The sequence below is a fragment of the Palaemon carinicauda genome, chromosome 38 (assembly GCF_036898095.1).
Source record: "Palaemon carinicauda isolate YSFRI2023 chromosome 38, ASM3689809v2, whole genome shotgun sequence".
In the NCBI taxonomy this organism is placed as follows: domain Eukaryota; kingdom Metazoa; phylum Arthropoda; class Malacostraca; order Decapoda; family Palaemonidae; genus Palaemon; species Palaemon carinicauda.
Genome location: NC_090762.1, coordinates 42,974,508 through 43,002,007, shown reverse-complemented (window position 1 = coordinate 43,002,007; position 27,500 = coordinate 42,974,508). Strand labels below are relative to the sequence as shown.

The 27,500-nt window shown below is 40.9% G+C and overlaps 2 protein-coding genes across 4 annotated transcripts in view; one reads left to right on the top strand and one right to left on the bottom strand.

Moving 5' to 3' along the window:
• Window positions 1-14,720, top strand: part of LOC137630587 (G-protein coupled receptor moody) — a 39,096-nt gene extending 24,376 nt beyond the window's left edge. For all 3 annotated transcript variants that reach the window (XM_068362158.1, XM_068362159.1, XM_068362157.1), the window contains exons 2-4: window positions 666-1,279; window positions 2,459-2,697; window positions 13,622-14,720. In XM_068362158.1, the coding sequence (XP_068218259.1) occupies window positions 1,109-1,279; window positions 2,459-2,697; window positions 13,622-14,720 (1,509 nt within the window). In that variant the 5' untranslated portion in view covers window positions 666-1,108. The remainder of the gene's footprint in view (window positions 1-665; window positions 1,280-2,458; window positions 2,698-13,621) is intronic.
• Window positions 14,654-27,500, bottom strand: part of LOC137630588 (transmembrane protein 231) — a 128,567-nt gene continuing 115,720 nt past the window's right edge. Inside the window, exon 6 of the mRNA XM_068362161.1 lies at window positions 14,654-14,792. Within this exon, the coding sequence (XP_068218262.1) occupies window positions 14,765-14,792 (28 nt within the window). The 3' untranslated portion in view covers window positions 14,654-14,764. The remainder of the gene's footprint in view (window positions 14,793-27,500) is intronic.

Here is a 27,500-nt window from a genome sequence, read left to right as displayed (position 1 = left end):
AGGTACTTTCAAGTGTAGAAGAGATAAGATAGTTGGTAATATGAGAGGTTATGTGGTAATTTCCAGGATCTTCTGGTTACTTTCAATCAACCTCTCCCAAGGAAGAGCAATAAATCTTTCCGAGAAATAAAAACATGAAAGAGACAAAACAAAAAAAGGACTGGACTGAACAGGTGATGAGGACAGGAAGGCTCTATAAGGTATTAATCACTGTGAGAACTGTGGGCTGCAACCTGTGAAGGAGATAGACTGAAGTGTTTGACATGCTGCAGAAAAGGTTTATAAATGAAAATAACAGGTGAACTCAAAATAAGGGGAGAAACCTACCTTAACTTAGGAAGAAACTTTTGAAAAAATCTTACCTATTACTATACTTGTGTAATTTGTAAGAATAATGCTTTTACTTTTTTTAAATTCTACGTCAATATCACAATGGTGTAACTTATTTGTTAAAAGCAATCTCTCAATTGACTAGTTTTGTAATTCGTTTCATATAATATGCTGTTTATCTTACTATAAACTTACAAGGTTTTGCAAAATTATAATATAAAACAGCATAAGCTATTTTAATCACTGTGGTTTGGACCAAAACTTTTTTGTATGCTTAAGGTAGCCTTACATGATCCATATGATGTTGCCTAAATATCTAACTATTTTTCCGCCAGACTCCTGTATGATGTGACCACCCCTCTACGATCGACCATGAATTAATCTGATAGAAGGACAGAGGGTTGAAGAGAAGTTATCATTTCATTACACAGTGAAAGCCTTTAATGTTGTTAAGAACCTAAAGAAAGCGGAAGAAAATTATCTCTGGAAGACAGCAAGTGTTTGTTATATATTACAACAGAAAATGCTAACAATTGTACAGACTAGGAAAAGGTGGTTTTTGAAGACAAGTAAAACTAATGGTGACCAAGGTTATATAATTCTTAATTTACCTTTTTATACTAGAGAATGTAAAGCTATCAAAACATTTCTTTTAACAAAGTTTTAGTATCAAACGTTTTATTACTACGGACTATTGACAAATAATCCAGTGAAAGTGGTGAAAAACTAGTTTTCATGAATAAATAGAAGAAAAACAAGACAAACTATAGTTGAAAAAATGACTCGAGTAAACATCACAAGCAATGATGACATTGAGCTTGAAACTCAACTTTTTTCTGACTACCCACCAAAGTTACTAGACTTTGCATCATCCTGCTGCATCCTTTTCATAATTATTGGCGTTCCAGGAAACCTCATTACTATTATTGCTCTTATTAAGAGTAAAAAGGTAGGTAGAAATAAATTGGTAGTAATATACAATACAGTACAATGCACTATATACAACATCAACCATCTGGTAATTATATTACTTTACAGGACTTCATCTAATTAATCTATCCCTTTTTAGGATACCTGAAATGTTTACACTACTGCATAATATCAAATTTATCTATATCAAATTTTATGTTAAAAACAACATTCATCAATTCTTCTAAGTGAATTGCAGTACTAAGAGAAATAAAGGCTATGACTAGAGTAAAATACCTGGTAAGAAGAAAAACTGTTGTTTGACTTGAAAGAATTATTGGACGCCAATAAACAAAATCTCTTTAGAGCAAATAAATTCAGTGAGTCAAGAGCCAACATCAAAGAAAGTCAACAAAGATGATAATGAAAGGCATTTGCACTAAATACGAGATTAAATGACACACAATCAACTCAAGTTCTGCTTAAGTTTATTTGTAATTATTGATATTTTAGCAGATTTAACTTTACCATTTCCATCCTTATTATTATCATTTCTAGATACAGTAATACCCTTCTTTATGTCAGTTCGACTTGCATCAATTCCGCAGTGCCGACTTCATGTCGCTCATCTTTTAAGTTTTAAATACAAAAATAAAATCCATGTTACATTGGTTTCTGTCGTAAAATAACGATAAACTGCTCTACTGCACAGTACTGTATTTCATATTGAAGCTTATTAATGTAGGTACAGTATCTGGATTTTATGAAACAAAAGCAGGCTACAAGTACCTTTTCATGTTCAGTAGATGTACAGTACTGTATAATAACTAGTTAAAGTATGTTACTTTATAAACCAAAAATCCGACGTACATCAAAAATTGCCTTAAATCAGGTTGTTAAGAACCTATCAACAATGTAAAGTGGGGTATTACTAAAGTTCATCCACGCTAAAGAACTAACATTTTACATGCACAGAACTGGCCACCATTTCTTACAAAAGACACCTGTATCTAACCAGTGAAGTGTGAATCATCTTATTACATTATACTGTGTCTCAATACAAAATCATGATGTCACCTACTGTTACTTTAAAGTACTATTTCCATATCTGGAAAACAACATCCTCTAAAATTTTTCCAAACAAACAACTAAGTAGAAATAACGAAGGTTTTCCCAAATAAAATTTTCCACATACTTTCACTGTTATTCTTATTTACAGCTTCGTAATGCAACCGCCGTATTCATAGTTAACCTCACCTTTTCTGATCTGCTGCTTGGGATATTCAACTTACCATTAGCAGCTTCTATATTTGGTCATCGTGCATGGGTACATCCAAGATTCCTATGCCTATTGTTTCCCATCCTACGCTATGGACTACTTGCAGTTTCTGTGTTCACAGTGCTTGCTATCACCATTAATCGCTATGTTATGATTGCGCACCAGAGAATCTATGGCAAGTAAGTAATATCATTACCTTTTCTTGTATAATGACAAAATACTGCATGGTAAAAAAGTCCATTATTTACTTAGTTTTAAATATAATAGCTAAATTACATAAAGGAAGAGATAACTATGTTCTCATAATGCAAACATATTTCATATGCAAAAAAGATTTCTTCTTGGAAAATGATAAATTTCAAGATTAGCTTACAAATTTAGAGAAAACCTCAACCCACACCCGTTTTTGCAATGTCTCACTAAACTCATTCTTAGCAAAAAAAAATCATCAGCTCTAAGAACTTACAATATTTTTTATTGCGTAGTTGTATAAACTTCCTTGATATCTAGTTTCACATATTTTGTAAAAAATTTCATGCTTATAAATGAAAAAAGAAAATAAATGCAGTAGTATTGGATGTAAAACATAACATATTTCAAGAGTACAATACAGTAATTTGTATTATTCCAGCTATAAAATCCAAGTTCTTTGGAATAGAGGTACAGTATGTTCTCAGTGGTGTTGGAACTGCAATGAATCATTAACAACGTAGTTGGTTGACAAATGGTGGCACGAGGGGGAAGCCCCACTAACCCTCCTGTCACAGAACAGCCCCTTTTGTCCCTAGGTCTGGGACTTAGAGGGGTGGTTAAAGTGGGAAATTTAATTCAAGGACTCAGGCTAATAAGGCTAGAAAAATATAAATTACTTATAAAAATTTATTAGTTCATATGTATAAAAACTTTTTGCCCTTAGAAATAAGACTTATTGCTGGAGGCAGTCCACTAGAACCTTCCAGTCTGGTTCTAGTGGACTTCCTCCAGCAATAAGTCTTCTTATTTTTAAGGGCAAAAAATTTTTATACATAGGAACAAATAAGTTTTTATAAGTAATTTGTATTTTTATTGTCTTAGTTGCTTTCTGATCTCATAAGGTTGTGAGGATGGTAACTCCAACAAACTTCAAATGGCTATTCATGGGGATGTAGAAGCTGTTAGAGCCTCAGCCAGTACTGATTTGAAATGAAGCTAGAACTAGGATGCAGAAAATCTATCTCCCTAACAGGTAGATGGCTTCCTAAGTGCCAAATCAGGCACGTCAATAGAACTATTAGGCAAGACACTGACCCATCCTCTCACTTTCAAGGTGGATAGGGAAGTTGCTTCTATGTCTGCATGAAGGATTCCGTTGCGTAACCTACCAGCATCACACATCCAACCAATGTGTAATGAATGGGGCTGCAGCATCTTCTTGAGAGAGGCACAAGGTAGAAGAGCCAGTAATTCTATATCTCCTTATGATGAATATGTTATCTTAGACGGAATGCATAAGTCATCTTATAAGGGAGCTGACAGTGTTAAACAACTTCCTGGGAAGCAACCTCAGGACCCAAAGAAAAGAAGTCCAACAATCTGTGGGCAACGTCCATAAAATACAAAGGTGGAAAGGTGATTTGCCGACAGGTAAATCAGAAGGCTACTGTCAGGGCTAGGCTTGTGAGATCTTTCTTGAGATGGCAGAGGTAAGGACTGACTGGATTAGACATTTAGTTCCAATGAAAACTAAGATAAACTGGAAAACTCTCATCTTTAGGTGAGCCATCGAAATGAGCTTTTCTTGAGATGCAATGATCCCAACTAACCCTATTTACATAAAAATGAACAATGAATTTCCCTCACAAAGGATTGAAAGATTAGATTCCATGGGAAAAGCTTGAGAAGGAACTGTTGGTATTACCATCCCAAAATATAGATCCCTTCCAGATGGAGCCAATAAAAACTTCTTCATATTTACCATGAATCCCAAACTTTTCAATACCCTGAGTAACTAAAGTCTGAAGGGCATACGAGATTTTACTAACCATTAATCTATTTTCTTCATATCTTCTTGGAACACTTTTATGGCTCTTTGTTTCAGCACTGATGCCAGGACCTAAATGACAAGACAGTTGGCTGATATACTGTACCTCTCTGCAGGATTATGCATTGTAATTTTTCAGAATTTCAGAACCTAATATAAGACTTATGAATAAAAAATTCAAAATAAAAAACCTGCTTTCCTAAAAATATTTGAATAGCAAAAAATCAGATCAATAACATACATGAAATCAACTATCATAAACATCTTCCGTAACTAAAGACACATGATGTAGGAAATGAAACACCCATCACCTTATTTCGCTGCTCAAATGAAGAACCAAACAATTAAATCAAGAGTTTAAAATAAAAGAAAATTATTATCAAGATTTAAAAATAAAAAAAATGATTATCAAGATTTAAAAATGAAAGAAAATTACTAACTATAATAAGTCACATGAAAATCTTGATAAAAAAAATTCCAAATAAAAACGAGAATTCTTTGCAAATAATATGCCTAATTTACAAAGGAATACACAAACTTTAGTTAAAAAAGTACATAAAAGAAAGGAAAAAAATAGAAAAAGAATCTTATTTCAACAAAGAAAGAACTAATAATAAGGGATTTATTTGATGTGAAAGCTGAGGTTGACGGTAGACTACGCAGGGTTGATCAACTGATTTGAATGTAAAAAATGCACGAAATCATAATTCGCTATATTTTTAACTATAAATACGATACTAAAAATGTTATTTTCCTTAGTAAAATAAATTTTTGAATATACTTACCCAATGATCATGTAGCTGTCAACTCTGTTGCCCGACAGAAAAAACCTAAGGTCGGGATACGCCAGCGATCGCTATACAGGTGGGGGTGTACAACAACAACGCCATCTGTCGAGTAGGTACTCAGGTACTTCTTGTCAACAAGAACCAATTTTCTCCTCGGTCCACTGGGTCTCTATGGGGAGGAAGGGAGGGTCCTTAAATTCATGATCATCGGGTAAGTATATTCAAAAATTTATTTTACTGAGGAAAATAACATTTTTCAATATTAATCTTACCCGATGATCATGTAGCTGATTCACACCCAGGGGGGTGGGTGGAGACCAGCATACATGTTAACATTAGAAGCTAAGTATCCCGTATTTCATTTTAGCAGTTATTCAAAATAACAAACATAAAATAAATAAGTACCTGGTAAGGAAGTCGACTTGAACCATTACTCTGCCTTTTTAAGTACGTCTTCCTTACTGAGCCTAGCGATCCTCTTAGGATGCTGAGAGACTCCTAGGTGCTGAAGTATGAAGGGCTGCAACCCATACTAAAGGACCTCATCACAACCTCTAATCTAGGCGCTTCTCAAGAAAGAATTTGACCACCCGCCAAATCAACCAGGATGCGAAAGGCTTCTTAGCCTTCCGTACAACCCAAAAACAACAATAAAAAGCATTTCAAGAGAGAGATTAAAAAAGGTTATGGGATTATGGGAATGTAGTGGTTGAGCCCTCACCTACTACTGCACTCGCTGCTACGAATGGTCCCAGGGTGTAGCAGTTCTCGTAAAGAGACTGGACATCTTTAAGGTAAAATGATGCGAACACTGACTTGCTTCTCCAATAGGTTGCATCCATTACACTCTGCAGAGAACGGTTCTGTTTGAAGGCCACTGAAGTAGCGACAGCTCTAACTTCATGTGTCCTTACCTTCAGCAAAGCAAGGTCTTCCTCCTTCAGATGAGAATGGGCCTCTCTAATCAAAAGCCTGATGTAATAAGAAACTGCGTTCTTAGACATCGGTAAAGCAGGTTTCTTAATAGAACACCATAAAGCTTCTGATTGTCCTCGTAATGGCTTTGTACGTCTTAAATAGTACTTAAGAGCTCTTACTGGGCATAGTACTCTCTCTTGTTCGTTTCCAACCAAGTTGGACAGGCTTGGGATCTCGAACGACTTGGGCCAAGGACGAGAAGGAAGCTCGTTTTTAGCTAAAAAACCAAGCTGTAAGGAACATGTAGCCGTTTCAGATGTAAAACCTATGTTCCTGCTGAAGGCGTGAATCTCACTGACTCTTTTACCTGTTGCTAAGCAAACGAGGAAAAGAGTCTTCAAAGTGAGATCTTTAAAAGAGGCTGATTGAAGCGGTTCGAACCTTGCTGACATCAGGAACCTTAAAACCACGTCTAGGTTCCAACCTGGTGTGGCTAACCGACGCTCCTTTGAGGTCTCAAAAGACTTAAGGAGGTCCTGTAGATCTTTGTTGGTGGAAAGATCTAAGCCTCTGTGTCGGAAGACTGCTGCCAACATGCTTCTGTAACCTTTGATCGTAGGAGCTGATAGGGATCTTACATTCCTTAGATGTAAAAGGAAGTCAGCTATCTGCGTTACAGAGGTACTGGTTGAGGAAACTGAATTCGCCTTGCACCAGCTTCGGAAGACTTCCCATTTTGACTGGTAGACCTTGAGAGTGGATGTCCTCCTTGCTCTGGCAATCGCTCTGGCTGCCTCCTTCGAAAAGCCTCTAGCTCTTGAGAGTCTTTCGATAGTCTGAAGGCAGTCAGACGAAGAGCGTGGAGGCTTGGGTGTACCTTCTTTACGTGCGGCTGACGCAGAAGGTCCACTCTTAGAGGAAGAGTCCTGGGAACGTCCACTAACCATTGCAGTACCTCGGTGAACCATTCTCTCGCGGGCCAGAGGGGAGCAACCAACGTCAACCGTGTCCCTTCGTGAGAGGCGAACTTCTGCAGTACCTTGTTGACAATCTTGAACGGAGGGAACGCATACAGGTCTAGATGGGACCAATCCAGAAGAAAGGCATCTACGTGAACTGCTGCTGGGTCCGGAATCGGTGAGCAATAATTTGGGAGCCTCTTGGTCATCGAGGTAGCGAACAGATCTATGGTGGGCTGACCCCACAGGGACCATAGTCTGCTGCAAACATTCTTGTGAAGGGTCCACTCTGTAGGGATGACCTGACCCTTCCGGCTGAGGCGGTCTGCCATGACATTCATGTCGCCTTGAATGAACCTCGTTACCAGCGATATCTTTCGATCTCTTGACCAGGTGAGGAGGTCCCTTGCGATCTCGAACAACTTCCTCGAATGAGTCCCCCCTTGCTTGGAGATGTACGCCAAGGCTGTAGTGTTGTCGGAGTTCACCTCCACCACCTTGCCTAGAAGGAGGGACTTGAAGCTTCTCAAGGCCAGATGAACTGCCAATAGCTCCTTGCAGTTGATGTGAAGTGTTCTTTGATCCGGATTCCATGTGCCCGAGCATTCCCGTCCGTCCAGTGTCGCACCCCAGCCCGTGTCCGATGCGTCCGAGAAGAGAAGGTGGTCGGGGGTCTGAACAGCTAACGGAAGACCTTCCTTGAGAAGAATGCTGTTCTTCCACCACGTCAGCGCAGACTTCATCTCTTCGGATATAGGAACAGAGACCGCTTCTAGCGTCATGTCCTTTCTCCAGTGAGCAGCTAGATGATACTGAAGGGGGCGGAGGTGGGGTCTCCCTAACGCGATGAACTGGGCCAGCGATGAAAGCGTCCCTGTTAGACTCATCCACTGCCTGACTGAACATCGGTTCCTTCTCAGCATGCTCTGGATGCATTCTTGGGCTTGACTGATTCTGGGGGCCGACGGAAAAGCCCGAAAAGCTCGACTCTGAATCTCCATACCTAGATAGACAATAGTCTGGGATGGGACGAGTTGGGACTTCTCTATATTGACCAGGAGACCCAATTCCTTGGTCAGATCCATAGTCCATTTGAGATTCTCCAGACAGCGACGACTTGACGGAGCTCTTAAAAGCCAGTCGTCCAAATAGAGGGAGGCTCTGATGTCTGCCAAATGCAGGAATTTGGCAATATTCCTCATCAGTTTGGTAAACACAAGAGGAGCCGTGCTTAGGCCAAAGCACAGGGCTTGGAACTGGTAAACGACTTTTCTAAAGACGAACCTTAGGAAAGGTTGGGAGTCTGGATGGACGGGGACGTGAAAGTACGCGTCTTTTAGGTCCAACGAGACCATCCAGTCTTCCTTCCTGACCGATGCTAGCACCGACTTCGTCGTCTCCATGGTGAACGTCTGCTTGGTGACAAAAGCATTGAGAGCACTGACGTCCAGCACCGGTCTCCAACCTCCTGTCTTCTTCGCTACCAGGAAGAGACGGTTGTAGAAGCCCGGGGATTGATGGTCCCGGACTATGACTACCGCTCCCTTTTGTAGCAAGAGAGACACCTCTTGCTGTAAAGCTAGCCTCTTGTCCTCCTCCTTGTAGTTGGGAGAGAGGTTGATGGGAGTAGTTGCTAGAGGGGGATTGCGCCAGAACGGAATCCTGTACCCCTCTCTTAGCAACTTCACAGACTGAGCGTCTGCACCTCTGTTCTCCCAAGCCTGCCAGTAGTTCTTGAGCCTGGCTCCCACTGCTGTCTGGAGAGGTAGGCAGTCAGATTCTGCCTTTTGAGGACTTGGAACCCTTCTTCTTTTTGCCACGTTGACTGTCGGCACGGGTACCTCCTCTGCTGGAGGTTCTGCCACGAAAGGGCGGGATGAACCTAGACGCTGGTGTGTCCATCCTAGGTCTAGGCACGGAAGGTAAAGCTGTGACTTTACGTGCGGAAGACGCCACCAGGTCATGGGTATCCTTCTGGATCAACGAGGCAGCAATCCCCTTGATCAGCTCTTCCGGAAAGAGACACTTGGAAAGCGGAGCAAACATCAACTCCGACTTCTGGCATGGTGTGATCCCCGCAGACAAGAAGGAGCAAAGGTGATCTCGCTTCTTAAGCACTCCGGACACGTACGAAGCCGCAAGCTCGCCAGACCCATCCCGAATGGCCTTGTCCATGCTTGACATGATAAGCATGGCAGAGTCCTTATCCGAAGAGGAGGTCTTTCTGCTTAACGCTCCCAAACACCAGTCCAGGAAGTTGAAGATCTCAAAAGCACGAAAAACTCCCTTCAACAGATGGTCCATGTCCGAAAAGGTCCAGCAAATCTTGGAACGTCTCATAGCCAACCTGCGGGGAGAGTCAACCAGACTTGAGAAGTCGCCCTGGGCAGAGGCAGGAACTCCCAAGCCGGGTTCCTCTCCCGTGGCATACCAGACGCTAGATTTGGAAGCAAGCTTGGTAGGAGGAAAGATGAATGCAGTCTTCCCCAGTTGCTTCTTGGACTGCAACCACTCTCCCAGTACCCTCAAAGCTCTCTTGGATGAGCGCGCGAGTACGAGTTTCGTAAAGGCAGGAGCTGCTGACTGCATGCCTAAAGCGAACTCAGAGGGAGGTGAGCGCGGGGTTGCAGACACAAACTGGTCCGGATACAACTCCCTAAACAGGGCAAGGACCTTCCTAAAGTCTAAGGAGGGAGGCATAGACTTGGGTTCTTCAATGTCGGAGTGCGGATCGTCCAAATGCGCAGCTTCGTCGTCATCAGATACTCCTTCATCCGAATGCTGAGGAGGAAGTGGCAAAGGAGGAGCAGACAGCTGAACGGCTGAATCCGGCAGCACGGGTGCATGCGTAGCTGCACTGGATCCAACATCATGCCGCTGCTGGTCAGTCTGCGAGCTGGCAACAACAAAAGCGGAGTGCTGGTGCGTGGGAGGGACTGCCGTGGGTTGCGGAGACTGCCGCATTGCGTCAAAACACGGCAGCTTGACAGCACCTTCCCACTGCTGATGCGGTAGCTCACTCATGTCAACGGAGGGTGCCGCATGTCGGCTAACGTCAACATGCGTCTGGCAGGGTCGACTGCGCATCGGTGGTGGAGCTCTCACAGGCGGAGTGTGGGAGCAGGCAGCCGCAGTATCTGCTGAGCGCACAACCGTGGCAGGTTGTAGGTTAACAGGTGCAGTGTCAACCTTCTCAGCACGATACTCCTGCATGAAGGAAGCAAGCTGAGACTGCATAGTCTGCAGCATAGACCACTTAGGGTCTACCGTGGTTGGTGCGGCAACAGACGGAGTGATTGCCTGCTGCGGAACCACTCTACCTCTCTTGGGAGGTGTGCAGTCTTCGGAAGACTGCGGCGAGTCCGAACTGACCCAGTGGTTACACCTGGGCCGTTGGACTCGCTCGGAAGGGACCTTGCGCTTGAGAGGTCGTGAGACCTTGGTCCAACGTTTCTGACGAGAAACTTCTTCCACAGACGAGGAATGAATGGGCTCACTCGTCTGTTTGTGGATTGGACGATCTCTGCCAGATACGTCCGCAACCACTGAGGGTACATCCGTACGCTGATCAAGGCCTGTCGAACCCTTTGGTCCTTCGACATTGCTTCTCCCCTGGGCTTGGGAGCTTGCAAGAGGTCCCGGACTGGGAGGACGACTGGCACGAACAGATGCACCCTCATGCGTAACACTGACACTGACACTTTTCACCGCACTTGCACTCACTACACTTCCCACTGCACTTTTCTCTTTCAACTCTTTGACATCAGCCAAAAGTTGATTCCGGTCATTAGCTAATGACTCCACTCTGTCACCAAGAGCCTGAATGGCCCGCATCATGTCCGCCATTGAGGGTTGAGCACTAGTAGCAGGGTCGGGAGTCACCACTACAGGGGAAGGAATAGGTTGAGGGGCATGGGGAGAGGAAAAATCAAAAGAGCGAGACGAACTCCTCCTGATCCTATCCTTCTCTAGCCTACGTGCATTCTTAAGGAATTCATTAAAATCGAATTCCGAAAGCCCAGCGCATTCCTCACATCGATCTTCCAATTGACAGGATTTACCCCTACAATTGGAACAAACGGTGTGAGGATCTATAGAGGCCTTCGGAAGACGCCTAGAACAGTCCCTAGCGCTACACTGCCTGTACTTAGGGACTTGAGAATGGTCAGACATCTTGAATTCTTGAATTAGCCAAGGGGGGAATCCAAAATCTATCAAAGTCGTCAACAATTAATCCAAAACTAATCAAAAAAGCTTGATAAGTTAATGATAATAACTCCTGAACAGCGAAAGCTAATATCTAGAGCGAATACATCACCAAAAAGCGTGAAAACAACTCCAGAAACAACAGCGTATCCAAGTAGGTCTTGCCGGTGGCGCGACAGAGGAAAAATTGGTTCTTGTTGACAAGAAGTACCTGAGTACCTACTCGACAGATGGCGCTGTTGTTGTACACCCCCACCTGTATAGCGATCGCTGGCGTATCCCGACCTTAGGTTTTTTCTGTCGGGCAACAGAGTTGACAGCTACATGATCATCGGATAAGATTAATATTGAAAATGTGAATATTACATGTATTATTATTGGATACAGTTAAGCGAAACACCAGTTTAATGAAAATCCGCTTTATTTTTAATATAGCTGTACTTTTTTGCCACAGTACAGAGGGAGCTAGGACCAGCTGGATGTAGAGATTGATAGTGGCGCGCAGCACTCACTGTGTAAAGGAGCGCGGTCAATTGTAAATCATCTCCCAGCTTGAATTTTATAGCGATTTTTATGAGAATCATTATTTAATAGGAAATGCATTGTTCTAGGGCCTAGGCCACGAAAAAACGAAACCACAAAGAAAGAACCCGGGATAATAGAGAGCCGACTGTATAAGACTGTTAAAATTAAGCTAAATTCTTGAAAAAAATAACTGGGCAAATTAGAAATCAGTACATTATTCTTCTTTAGTAATCAGACTATTAATAGATTTTCTTATTATTTTTTACTGTTATTTGGCCAGATCCTGGAGGGAAAGCAGTACCAATCACCTAAGCCATTTAACCGAAGTTTAGAAACAAATACCATCCAAGTTACTGCTATAATTTATAGCAGTATATATATATATATATATATATATATATATATATATATATATATATATATATATATATATATATATATATATATATATATATATATATATATATATATATATACACATATACATATCCCTTTGCGTTTTCTGCTAATCCTGGGGGGCGGGAAATTTACAGATGAAGATAAAGAAAACCCATTAAAATACTTTGATAATGATGAACAGAGTGACAGTACAATAGCAGCGGGGTCATCTGGGGGGACTCTTACCTGGTTAATTCTCAGTAAACTACTACTATATAAAGTGGGATTATTCTTGATATACATGTACTGTATGAATTAAATATCTTGGTATACGTATACATTCCACTAATTTTTTGTATTGGACTTCATCTTGAAACTAGGGGCACCTGGGGGAAAACCCTGTACTAATATTTGGTATTGGATTTCATTTTGAAACCAGGGGCACCTGGGGGAAAACCCTGTACTAATATTTGGTATTGGACTTCATTTTGAAACCAGGGGCACCTGGGGGAAAACCCTGTACTAATATTTGGTATTGGACTTCATTTTGAAACCAGGGGCACCTGGGGGAAAACCCTGTACTAATATTTGGTATTGGACTTCATTTTGAAACCAGGGGCACCTGGGGGAAAACCCTGTACTAATATTTGGTACTGGACTTCATTTTGAAACCAGGGGCACCTGGGGGAAAACCCTGTCCAGTACTAATATTTGGTATTGGACTTCATTTTGAAACCAGGGGCACCTGGGGGAAAACCCTGTACAGTACTAATATTTGGTATTGGACTTTCTTAAATATGTGGACCCTATGCATTTAGTTAACTTAATGTGTGCTTACTTAGTATAGGCTAAGAAAATACTTTTGCAAGGTTAGGCTAAGGTTTGGGGTTAGCGAGAATGGTCATGGCATAGGAAATAGTACTTATTTGTCCTTCACCTCTTTCAACCAGTATGGATTTGTGAAACATTCATGTATACAGCAGATAATAATGATAAAAGTTAAACAAAACAAATATAATGTCAATAGACATGCAGTTCTGGCATTTTTGTTATATATCATCGATCTAGTAAAATATTGAGACTTGCATAACACTGAAGTCAAGGGATTAAGTGGAAACAAGAAAGATGGTACCATAAATACATAAGTTCTGTGGTATCTTTTAGTGCATTTGAGCAAATTATGCTAGTTGTTTATATAAAAAGCTTCTCTCACAAGTTGATTGATCATAATACTTCTAAGAACTGATGCTTTTGCTTAACCTTAAAAAGTTAAAATTCCTATATTTCATAACTTTATTTTTACTTACAGAATGTATACGAAGATATCCATAGCACTCATGGTCATTGCAACATGGATAGGGGCATTTGGTGCTCTTGTTCCTACACTCCTGGGAGTTTGGGGAACTTTTGGATTAGATGAAAGTATTGGATCTTGTACTATCTTACCAGATGCTGATGGTAACTCTCCTAAAGGGTTCTTATTTGTCTTTGCATTTATGTTACCTTGTTTGGCTATATGTGTATGCTATGCAAGAATTTTTTGTATTGTTCATAAAGCCTATGTGAAGACTCACAGTCACCAGAAAAGATCTAGCATTACAAGCACTAATTGTAACAGCAGTAAGATTTCCCCCACCTCAAAAGATCAAATATCTTTCCGAGCACTTCAGCAACCTACACCTAACATACAAGTAGAAATAACCCCAGTAAATACCTCGCACCCAACATGCAAATTCAAGTCACAAAAAAACAATATCTTACATAATGTACAAGAAAAAGAAATGAAAACTGTTAACCTGGGACACAGATATTCACTAAAATCTTCTGGGATTCATCTGTTCAGAGATATCTCCTTAGGAACGCCGCGGCCTTCATTACATGACACAAATGATATTTCTAATTCTTTGCCACAGCAGAGAACATTGTCACACACAACAATAGCATATGATGAAAGAAGTTTTACTGACACTGAAATATCTCTGTCAAGTGAAGCAGTTTCACCAATGACAGATATCCTTGAAACAAAAGTTAAGGCTGACAGAAGACTCTCAGAAAAATCAAGCAAAGGCATCAACAACTCACCTTTTCAGGGCACAATACGCAGGAGGCGAGCAGCATCTCTGATTAATAGACCCCAAACCCTCAGCTCTAAAGACAGGCGTCTCCTCAAAATGATTTTGGTTATTTTCATTTCCTTTGTGGCTTGTTATCTACCAATAACATTTGTAAAGCTTCTTGGAATGGATGATTATCCTGTACTGAATACCATAGGACTTCTACTTATATATATGACCACTTGTATCAACCCCATCATTTATGTATTAATGTCATCTGAGTACCGCCAAGCATATGTGAGTCTCCTGCGATGCAGACGTGATGCTGATCCACACAATCGTTCTGGATCCTGAGCAGCAGTCCAGTATATTTGTTTGGCTATGTAAGATTTGTGAGATTAACCAAGTCTTACCACACTTTCTAACCTGTGAGGAGTTTTTAAATCTTAAAACTATATACTCAAAGAAAATTTTTTTAAGAATTATTTCAACCATCAGAGTAGCTGGCAATGCATCCAAGAAATAAATACATGCTATTCAGGAATTATAAAGGATGTTTTTAATACACCAAAGAATACACTTAAATTGCTCTCTCAAATGACTACTACTGTAATGTAGGAGGGTAAAAATTCTAGAAACTGTAAAGGTAAGCAAATGATGAAAGAACTGTTTCACTACTCTGAAATATTATGTTTATATTGTAGTAATAGTGGCATGCAAACATGTAAGACTAATATTTCTGCTTTATAAATAAAGTCACAAAAATCAAATTTGTTTTTAATTACTATACATAAGTTGACTGTCATAGCTTATTATTCATTCATAAAATAATAAGTGAGGACACTTAGATGTAAACTAAAGAAACTCATGATTTGTTAGGTACAATATAATTATTTTTGGTTGATTAGATCAAACCATTCTTGTACAAAAGAGCCAATAAAATAATCAACCTTCATACAGAATGCCTGGAAAAAAAATCCTACTTTAATATTTCTATTCTAATGTCTATTAAAATCTGACTAGGATACACAGAAGTATATCCCGTACAGTAAACCTTTCCAAATTTGATTCTATTTTACACAGAAGAGTATAGATTCCATGACAAAATCATTCAACAATTACCTAACAAAGTGAATTATGAAAAGAACATGGCTTAGTGAAAGATCAGTATCATGAGACAAAGCAAAATTAATTTTTTGCTTGAATGAAGAACAGAAAAAATAGAGAGTAGAAGAGTGAATTCATGAGATTAAGTCTAAAAACCCATGAAAAATTAAAAGGCAGAAAAATGCTGCAAATTGTCAGTGAGTCACATTTCTACTCTCATACTCTTACTATAAAAATAGAAATAAAAGCAAGGTAAAATCAAAGAAGCTTGACAGCTGGTGGAAGAAACCAAAGGGAGCACATGAAAATTAAAAGATAGAGAGAAATGGACCTGGACGCCAAAATGATTTTGCAAATGATTTTATTTTGTTCCCTCTAATGTGTCAAGTAAGGCTTACTGAACATAGTACAGTGGACAATGCAGGCAGTGGTTCTCTATTGTAAATAAAAAAAAAAAAGCTGAAAATTAAGGTGATGAAGAAAAATTAGATGGAGGATATCCCCCTCAAGGGTATTATGGCCACACTAAATGCCAAACTACTACTTCAATGGCAATATTCCATCAGCTTCCTTTGGTCTATTTTCTCTGTAATATAAACAAAACAATCACAAAATATTCTAAATCTATTTAAAGGGGCTGAATTTTGGATGAGTGTGACTCCAAACCATGTTTGTAGACATGGCCAATATAAAATCAGTTAGCTATGAATGCTTACTATAGTGAATGTGTGTATGTTGATGAATGTTGCTTAAAATATTATTTTTTCCTCTCTATAATTGAAGGTAAGGGTAAGGGAGATGTGCATGAGTGTTGTAATTCAAGAGGTATTAGTTTGTTAAGCGTAGTCGGAAAAGTGTATGGTAGAGTAATGATTAATAGGATCAAGGATAAAACAGAAAATGCAATCTTAGAAATACAGGGTGGTTTTAGAAGAGGTAGGGGTTGTATGAATCAGATTTTTACAGTTAGGCAGATATGCGAGAAATATTTAGCAAAAGGTAAGGAGGTGTATGTTGCGTTTATGGATCTGGAGAAAGCGTATGATAGAGTTGATAGGGAAGCAATGTGGAATGTGATGAGGTTATATGGAGTTGGTGGAAGGTTGTTGCAAGCAGTGAAAAGTTTCTACAAAGGTATCAAAGCATGTGTTAGGATAGGAAATGAAGTGAGTGATTGGTTTCCGGTGAGAGTGGGGCTGAGACAGGGATGTGTGATGTCGCCGTGGTTGTTTAACTTGTATGTTGATGGAGTGGTGAGAGAGGTGAATGCTCGAGTGCTTGGACGAGGATTAGAACTGGTAAACCAGAATGAGCATGAATGGGAGGTAAATCAGTTTTTGTTTGCGGATGATACTGTACTGGTTGCAGACACAAAAGAGAAGCTTGGACGATTAGTGACAGAATTTGGAAGTGTGTGTGAGAGAAGGAAGTTGAGAGTTAATGTGGGTAAGAGTAAGGTTATGAGATGTACGAGAAGGGAAGGTGGTGCAAGGTTGAATGTCATGTTGAATGGAGAGTTACTTGAGGAAGTGGATCAGTTTAAGTACTTGGGGTCTGTTGTTGCAACAAATGGTGGAGTGGAAGCAGATGTACGTCAGAGAATTAATGAAGGTTGCAAGGTGTTGGGGGCAGTTAAGGAAGTAGTAAAAAATGTTATTTTTATTAATAAAATAAATTTTTGAATATACTTACCCGGTGATTATATAAGCTGCAGCTCTGCTGCCCGACAGAAAAACTCTACGTTCAAAATACGCCAGCGATCGCTATGCAGGTAGGGGGTGTACATCAACAGCGCCATCTGTCGAGCAGGTACTCAGTACTCAATGTAAACACAGAACCAATTTTCTCCTCGGTCCACTGGGTCTCTATTGGGGAGGAAGGGAGGGTCCTTTAATATATAATCACCGGGTAAGTATATTCAAAAATTTATTTTATTAATAAAAATAACATTTTTCAATATTAAACTTAGCCGGTGATTATATAAGCTGATTCACACCCAGGGGGGTGGGTAGAGACCAGCATTACTTGTTTACATTATTATGAGCTAAGTATTTTGTATTTCATTTTAGCAGTTATTCAAAATAACAAACATAAAATAAATAAGTACCTGGTAAGGAAGTCGACTTGAACAATTACTCTGCCTTTTTAACCCTGGATAGGTACGGTGGGTCGTTTGCGACCCCGAGCGTAAAAAAAAACAGGTTTTTCTCACGTGACTCACCCCTGTGACTGAATTTGTGGGTGATCGACCTGCAGGAGGTGTCTCCCCTACACGCTCTAGTAGTGTCCAGATGTGCATTGCTGTAGCTGTACTCCTTCCCCGATTTCTGAGACGCGTCGGGGTCGTTCGCGTCCGAGTTTACCCTTCTGAGGTAGTTTGCATAATTATCAAAGTTATTACGTATTATGAAATTGTCGTAGAATGGTGCAACTTGTATAGGTTATCAGTTGTGGAAAGTCTTGGTGGATTGTTTGGCTACCATGTGCATGTTTTTTTTTTTAGTTAAAATGTCGTTCATCACCACGAGGACCATTTTACCGCGAGTGCCCCTTTTTAATTTTTTTTTCATTTTTTTGCCAAGTCATTTTTCCGTAAGATATTGCCAAATAGTGTCGTAAAACTTTTGCTTGTTTAGTGTTGGAAAGTGTGTCTAGATGATCTGGCTACCCATGCATGACTTTGTTTTTGTCAGATACGATGTAGTTATTGGTATATTGGGTATTTAACTGCGGTTACCAATTTCTGTTTTTTTTCAATATTTGTAAAAATTACTACGTAGTAAGGAATTGCCGTATATTATTCATTTTTTTTTCATGTTTATGTGTTAGAAAGTGTGCCTTGATGGTTGGGCTAACACGTGCATGTCTTTTTTTTTATCTGAGATGTCGTATATTAGAATGTCGGGCATTTTACCGCGAGTGTCCCTTTTTAATTTTTTTAAATTTTTTTGCCAAGTCATTTTCCGTAAGATATTGCGAAATAGTGTCGTAAAACTTTTGCTTTTTTAATGTTGGAAAGTGTGTCTAGATGATCTGGCTACCCATGCGTGATTTTGTTTTTGTCAGATACGACGTAGTTATTGGTATATTGGGTATTTAACTGCGGTTGCCAATTTCTGTTTTTTTTCAATATTTGTAAAAATTTACTACGTAGTAAGGAATTGCCGTATATTATTGATTTTTTTTTCATGTTTATGTGTTAGAAAGTGTGCCTTGATGGTTGGGCTAACACGTGCATGTCTTTTTTTTTTTTTATCTGAGATGCCGTATATTAGAATGTTGGGCATTTTTCCGCGAGTGCCCCTTTTTATTTGTTTTGCATTTTTTTGCTTAGTCATGTTACCGTAAGGAATTGGCAAGTAGTGTCGCAAAACTTATATTTTTATAGTGTTGGAAAGTGTTTCTAGATGATCTGGCTACCCATGCCTATTTTTTTTTTAGCCAGATATGGCGTATATATAAGTATGTGTTCGATTTTCCTGTGATTGCCATTTTTTCGTTTTTTCCCATTTCTTTCAAAATTACTACGTACTAAGGAACTATCACAGAGTAATATTTTATTTATATGTTTATTTGTCGGAAAATATGCCTTGATGGTTTGCCTAGCACGTGGCTGAAATTTTTTTTTTCTGAAATGCCGTATATTAGAATGGCCATTTTTCCACGAGTGCCCCTTTTTATTTGTTTTACATTTTTTTGCTTAGTCATGTTACCGTAAGGAATTGGCAAGTAGTGTCGCAAAACTTATATTTTTATAGTGTTGGAAAGTGTTTCTAGATGATCTGGCTACCCATGCCTATCTTTTTTTTAGCCAGATATGGCGTATATATAGGTATGTGTTCGATTTTCCGGTGATTGCCATTTTTTCGTTTTTTCCCAATTCTTTCAAAATTACTACGTACTAAGGAACTATCACAGAGTAATGATTCCTCTAGATGTTTATTTGTCGGAAAATTTTGTTTACTTTTTTTTTGATTGAATATCATCAAATTTTTTTAGCTAAAATATTGTTTTACATTTTTTTTTTTCGATTTTATTTCCCTTCAAAAAAAATTTTTTGGGTCAGAATTTTAATTTTATAGTCGTAAAATAATCGACAATTATCCAGAAACCCACCATACAATTTTTATGCATATCCAATAATAATTAGATTAGTAAATAACACCTTGAAATTGACATACCCTTCCTACATTTCAAGTGGCAGATTAGGGAGTCTGAGTCAGTGTGGTTGGCGGCCATTTTGTGGACATATCCGAAGCGTAAGCTGCCCTATCTATATATATTCTTGTTCCCTATAGAATTTGTGATATTTTGGTATATTTTTACCTGCATAAATATCATATTATATATTAAATATATGTATTTTTTTACGAAATTTCCAAGTACTCAAAAAATTACCTTTAGATATGGCCCCTGATATATATGTAATTTACAAAATAATGAAGATTTTTTTACATATTTCTATTTTAGGATAACATATGTTTATTCCCTAAAAAAATTAGCCACTTCCTATTTCATTTGGGTACCCAAAAAAATTCATGAAATTTGGACAATTTTTTTTGGCCAAAAAAAGTTACCCTTTTTTTCTCATTTCAGATCTTCACCTCCATGGGTCTGACTTCATCCAAAATACATCAAGATGTGTCCTAAACATTCAAAAATCAATTCCTAAAAGGATTTGTGTATATATGTATAAACTTTTTTTTTATGAATTTTTATGTCAGGTCTTTTTTTTTTCTACTTAATTTTTTAAAATATTTATAATAAATAGTTTTTCTGCAGATGAGTAGTATTTATCTTTACAGTTGTTTTAAGCATTCATTGAAGTTTTTTTTGGCAAAAGAAAAAAGGAGGTTACTGCAAAAACTGATTTTTCAAGAATTTTTTTTGGCGTCGGGGTCGTTCGCGTCCAAGTATACCCTTAAAGGGGTGTCCGAGGACCGTACCTATCCAGGGTTAAGTACGTCTTCCTTACGGAGCCTCGCGATCCTCTTAGGATGCTGAGCAACCCCTAGGATCTGAAGTATCAAGGGTTGCAACCCATACAACAGGACCTCATCAAAACCTCTAATCTAGGCGCTTCTCAAGAAATGACTTTGACCACCCGCCAAATCAAGTAGGATGCGAAAGGCTTCTTAGCCTTCCGGACAACCCAAAAACAATAATAAAACATTTCAAGAGAAAAATTAAAAAGGTTTTGGAATTAGGGAATTGTAGTGGTTGAGCCCTCACCCACTACTGCACTCGTTGCTACGAATGGTCCCAGAGTGTAGCAGTTCTCGTAAAGAGACTGGACATTCTTAAGATAAAAAGATGCGAACACTGACTTGCTTTTCCAATAGGTTGCATCGATTATACTTTGCAGAGATCTATTTTGTTTAAAGGCCACGGAAGTTGCGACAGCTCTACTTCGTGTGTCCTTACCTTCAGCAAAGCTTGGTCTTCCTCATTCAGATGGGAATGAGCTTCTCGTATTAACAGTCTGATAAAATAGGATAAAGCATTCTTTGACATAGGCAAAGATGGTTTCTTAACTGAACACCATAAAGCTTCAGACGGGCCTCGTAAAGGTTTAGTTCGTTTTAAATAGAACTTAAGAGCTCTTACAGGACATAAGACTCTTTCTAGTTCATTTCCAACCATACGATAAGTTTGGAATATCGAACGATATTGGCCAAGGCCGAGAAGGCAGCTCGTTTTTGGCTAGAAAACCAAGTTGTAGAACATGTAGCCGTTTCGGATGAGAATCCGATGTTCTTGCTGAAGGCATGAATCTCACTGACTCTTTTAGCTGTGGCTAAGCATACCAGGAAAAGAGTCTTTAAGGTGAGATCTTTCAGGGAGGCTGATTGTAGCGTTTCGAACATGTCTGACATAAGGAATCTTAGTACCACGTCTAAATTCCAACCAGGTGTAACCAAACGACGCTCCTTCGTGGTCTCAAAAGACTTAAGGAGGTCCTGTAGATCTTTATGTTGGAAAGATCTAAGCCTCTGTGACAGAAGACTGATGCCAACATGCTTCTGTAACCCTTGATAGTGGGAGCTGAAAGAGATCGTTCTTTCCTCAGATATAAGAGGAAGTCAGCTATTTGAGTTACAGGGGTACTGGTCGAGGATACGGATACTGACTTGTACCAGTTTCGGAAGATTTCCCACTTCGATTGGTAAACTCTAAGGGTGGATGTTCTCCTTGCTCTAGCAATCGCTCTGGCTGCCTCCTTCGAAAAGTCTCTAGCTCTCGAGAGTCTTTCGATAGTCTGAAGGCAGTCAGACGAAGAGCGTGGAGGCCTTGGTGTACCTTCTTTACGCGTGGCTGACGTAGAAGGTCCACCCTTAGGGGAAGTGTTCTGGGAACGTCTACTAGCCATCGAAGTACCTCGGTGAACCATTCTCTCGCGGGCCAGAGGGAAGCAACTAGCGTCAACCTTGTCCCTTCGTGAGAGGCGAACTTCTGCAGTACCTTGTTGACAATCTTGAACGGAGGGAATGCATATAGATCTAGATGTGACCAATCTAGTAGAAAGGCATCTATATGAACTGCTGCTGGGTCCGGGATTGGTGAGCAAAATATTGGGAGCCTCTTGGTCATCGAGGTTGCGAAGAGATCTATGGTTGGCTGGCCCCAGGTGGCCCAAAGTCTCTTGCATACATCCTTGTGGAGGGTCCATTCTGTTGGAATTATTTGTCCCTTCCGACTGAGACAATCTGCCATGACATTCAAGTTGCCTTGGATGAACCTCGTTACTAGTGATATGTCTAGACCTTTTGACCAGGTGAGGAGGTCCCTTGCAATCTCGTACAACGTCAGAGAGTAGGTCCCTCCTTGCTTGGAGATGTACGCCAAAGCCGTGGTGTTGTCCGAGTTCACCTCCACCACTTTGCCTTGAAGGAGAGACGTGAAGCTTTTCCAGGTCAGACGTACTGCCAGAAGCTCCTTGCAGTTGAAATGCATTGTCCTTTGACTCGAGTTCCATAATCCCGAGCATTACCGACCGTCAAATGTCGCACCCCAGCCTACGTCCGATGCGTCCGAGAAGAGAACGTGGTTGAGAGTCTGAACAGTTAGGGGAAGACCCTCTCTAAGGTTGATATAGTCCTTTCACCAAGTCAGACAAGACTTTATCTTTCCGGAAACCGGGATCGAGACCGCTTCTAGCGTCTTGTCCTTTTTCCAGTGAAAAGCTAGATGGTATAGAAGAGGACGGAGGTGTAGTCTTCCTAGTGACACAAATTGATCCACGGATGACAGTGTCCCTACCAGACTCCTCCACAGCCTGACTGAGCAGCGTTCCTTCTTCAGCATCTTCTGGATGGATAGCAGGGCTGGGGGCTGATCGTCTTGTTCAGCAACGTCCTCATCAGAGGGTTCCTCATCCGAAACTGATGAGGAAACGGCAACGGAGTGGGCAACGTCTGACTCGCTGAATCCGGTCGCACTGGTGGATGCGTGACGGAGCGGGACGCAATATCATGGAACTGCTGCACAGTCTGTGAACTGTCAACAACGATGGGTGCGCGAGGAAGTACAGCGTCAACCCGAAACTGTCTAGACCGTCTGGGTTGTGCAGTCAACACCCTACCGGGTTGCTGAGGTTGACGCACTGCGTCACAACAAGTCACCTCTGCTGGTTGTTGAACGTCCTGAACGTCAACAACCACCTCCGAGCGTCGCTTAACGTCAACGTGCGACTGGCAACCCACACTGGGTCGCATCGGTGGAGGAACCACCTCAACTGGCAGACGCAAGTAGGTTACCTCAGCGTCAACAGGGCGCACAACCGACCGGTTGGAAGGTTGTTGGCCAGAAGGAGGAACCACCTCAACTGGCAGACGCGAGTAGGTTACCTCAGCGTCAACAGGGCGCACAACCGACCGGTTGGAAGGTTGTTGGCCAGAAGGAGGAACCACCTCAACTGGCAGACGCGAGTAGGTTACCTCAGCGTCAACAGGGCACACAATCGACCGGTTGGAAGGTTGTTGGCCAGAAGGTTCTTCTCCGCATTTAAGTCCTCTATCAAGGACGCAAGCTTGGACTGCATGGTTTGCAGCAAAGCCCATTTAGGGTCTACGGGAGCAGGTGTGGCAACAGACGGGGTTAGCGACTGAGGCGGAACCGTTTACCATCCCTGAAAGCCTTGTTATGTGTGACATAATAGTACAGCAAAACTTCAAAGGCTTGACAAAAGCTGAGAAGTTGACCTGTAAACAACTTGGAGCGTCTCCTGGCTAGGCGCCAGGGTGAGTCTACCAGAATTGAGAAGTCTATCTGGGCAGAGGCATGAACTCCCAAGCCGAGAACTTCTCTCGTGTCATATCAGACTCTCGCTCTATAAGCCAGTTTAAAAGAAGGGAAATCAAAGGCCGTATCCCTAAAAAAACTCCTCCTGGTGCAAAAACCAGTCGCCTAGCCAACGTAACGCTCTCTAGGAGAGCGAGAGAGCACTAGTTTAAAAACAACGGCTTCGAAGTAGCTAGGCCTAGTGTAAGTTCTGACGTTTAGGCGAACGAGGAGCAGCAGTTACAAGATCCGGACGAAGATCCTTAAAAAAAATCATCATGATTTAATTAAAGTCCATAGGAGGCTAAGCAGCTTAAGGCTCCTCTCCATCTGACAGAGTCCTCAAGGGAATATCAGTAGGAGGGAGAACAGCAACTTCCTCATCCACAGGAACCTTGTCCGATAAAAGCTAGGTTACCTCAGTGAGTCTCTCACTGGTGCATAAGTAGCAGACCAGAAGGCAACGTCATGTAACTGCTTGACAGTCTGTGAACTGTCAACAACTGAACTGTCAACCACAACAGGTGTGTGAGGACGTACAGTGTCCACTCGAGACTGCTTTGACTGTCTAGACTGAGCAGTCAAAACAACTCTAGAATGCGGAAGTTGACGCACCGCGTCAAAACAAAACAACTTAGACTGTTGTTGTACCTCGCGAACGTCAACGGAAGATTCCGTGCGTCGCTGAACGTCAACATGCGGCTGGCAGGGTACACTGGAACGCATGGGTGGCGGGACTCTCTTGGAGTGCGGGAGAAGGTCGCCTCAGCGTCCACAGGACGCACAACCGTGGTTGGTTGTAGGCTAGAGGTTGGTGCAGCGTCAACCTTCTCCGCACGAAAGTCCTGCATCAATGACGTTAACTGAGACTGCATGGTCTGCAGCAAAGACCACTAGGGTCTACAGGAGCAGGTGCGGCAACAGACGGTGTGACTGCCTGATGCGGTACCGCTTTGCCTCTCTTAGGAGGTGAGCAGTCGTCGGAAGACTGCAGCGAGTCCGAACTGACCCAGTGGCTACAACTGGGCCGTTGGACTTGCGCGGAAAGGACCGACTTGCGCTTAATAAGCCGCGAGACCTTGGTCCATGGTTTCTTACGAGAAACCTCTTCCGCAGACGAGGAATAAATGGGCTCTCTCGTCTTAGAGTGGGTGGGGTGATCTTGGGTAGATACGCCCGAAACCACAGAGGGAAAACGTCTGTTCGTTGATCAAGGCCTCTCGAACCCATAAGTCGTTCGACATTACTTCTCCCCTGGGCTTGGGAGCTTGCAAGAGGTCCCGGACTAGGTGAACGACAGGCACGAACAGACGAACCCTCGGACGCAACACTGTAACACTTTGCGCATATCACTTTATCGATTTTCTGTTTTGCACTTATTTCACTGAAATCGAAACTTTTACTGATTTCTACCTGAAAAACGCAATTCTACCCTTCATTAAAAGGTAGTAATGCGAAATCAGTCGTATAATGCAAGCTCATTAATACCAGCAAAAAACAGAAAACATATTTTAAGATAAAAAAATTAGTGGCTGGGAAAGAGACTAAACACTAGTTCATATAACTACGTTTTCAATCTCTCACCGCACATAGCCTGGGGACGAGAATAAAAAACTAAAAACGTTTTATCCTTCCTCCCCGTACAGCGACTAGGGACGAGAGCAACTCGAGAAAAACGTTACCCGCTTGAACGGAACGTTTTCTCTCCTCTCTCTCCCTCCGTCTCTATCTCTCTCTCTCTTTCTCTCTTGATTTCGCACCTAAGAGAAGAGCCCAATTATATATCGTCAAAAAAAACATGTTATTTGACTAAAGGAAAAAACTGAAAGGTTTTCCAAATAAAAAGTTCCTTTAATTTAGAATTTAAAACATTTAAGCTAAGAAAGAATGAACAAAACGTCAGAATCGATTTACTCTTACTGCAAAGTGAAACCGTGGTACACTCTCTCTCTATCGTAACGATAGAGCGCATGTTGAACGTCCTGAACGTCAACAACTGCGTAGTCTAAAAACTAAACGTTAGTTCATCTTTGAAAACAGTACGAAGACTATCAAAGAAATTCTTTCATAAAACATTAAATTTTAAAAAGTTTTAAATTCTTTAAAGGCTAAATACGATATAACGGGCTCAACGTTGATTAACTTCGGTTCCAAGTAAGGACCGCCTACTATCAGGAAAGGTCGCATATAAACAAAACATAAAAATTTATTTTTATATGTTTATAATAAATGGAAAGTTAATCGAAGAGGCCTAATAAAGGCGGAGAGATAAAAAATATATAGATCTATAACATGTTAAGCAAAATTACTAAAAACCTAAACACACTTCCGTCTAAGGGAAGGGTCGGCCATTTAAAAGTTAAAGAGAGTCCATACTCTCCTTGTCACCATAATTAAATCTATCCAAAACGAGTTCAAGTTTTGAGATGAAGATAAAACACCTGCATAGCGAAAGCTCAAAACTAGAAATGTGTACTTCACCAAAATATGTGAAAACCAATCCAGTAAGCAATAGCGAATTTAGTAGGTCTTGCCGGTGGCACGACAGAGAGAAAATTGGTTCTGTGTTTACATTGAGTACTGAGTACCTGCTCGACAGATGGCGCTGTTGATGTACACCCCCTACCTGCATAGCGATCGCTGGCGCATTTTGAACGTAGAGTTTTTCTGTCGGGCAGCAGAGCTGCAGCTTATATAATCACCGGCTAAGTTTAATATTGAAAAATAGAGGGTTGGGCATGAATGTAAAAAGAGTTCTATATAAGAAAGTGATTGTACCAACTGTGATGTATGGATCGGAGTTGTGGGGAATGAAAGTGATGGAGAGACAAAAATTGAATGTGTTTGAGATTAAGTGTCTAAGGAGTATGGCTGGTGTATCTCGAGTAGATAGGGTTAGGAACAAAGTGGTGAGGGTGAGAACGGGTGTAAGAAATGAGTTAGCAGCTAGAGTGGATATGAATGTGTTGAGGTGGTTTGGCCATGTTGAGAGAATGGAAAATGGCTGTCTGCTAAAGAAGGTGATGAATGCAAGAGTTGATGGGAGAAGTACAAGAGGAAGGACAAGGTTTGGGTGGATGGATGGAGTGAAGGAAGCTCTGGGTGATAGGAGGATAGATGTGAGCGAGGCAAGAGAGTGTGCTAGAAATAGGAATGAATGGCGAGCGATTGTGACGCAGTTCCGGTAGGCCCTGCTGCTGCCTCCGATGCCTTAGATGACCGCGGAGGTAGCAGCAGTAGAGGATTCAGCATTATGAAGCTTCATCTGTGGTGGATAATGTGGGAGGGTGGGCTGTGACACCCTAGCAGTACCAGCTGAACTCGGTTGAGTCCCTTGTTAGGCTGGGAGGAACGTAGAGAGTAGAGGTCCCCTTTTTGTTTTTGTTTCTTTGGTGATGTCGGCTACCCCCAAAAATTGGGGGAAGTGCCTTGGTATATGTATGTATGTATGTATAATTGAAGGTAAATGTATGCAAATGGATGAAATGTTGGCTTTGTTAAGTACCTGAAAAATTATCTACTATGTTGTACAATAGTACAACTATGACTCAAAATAGACTCAAAATATTTAGTGGGTATTTTGTCTATACTACAGAGGAAACAGACCAAAAGAAAGGAAGCTGATGAAATATTGACAGTGGACTACTATTGTGGCATTGATCATGGCTGTAATACCCTTGAAAGTGATGTGGATATTCAATTTTTTATTTATTTCATTTGTTTTTGTGGGTTGCCAAATCCTTGTGA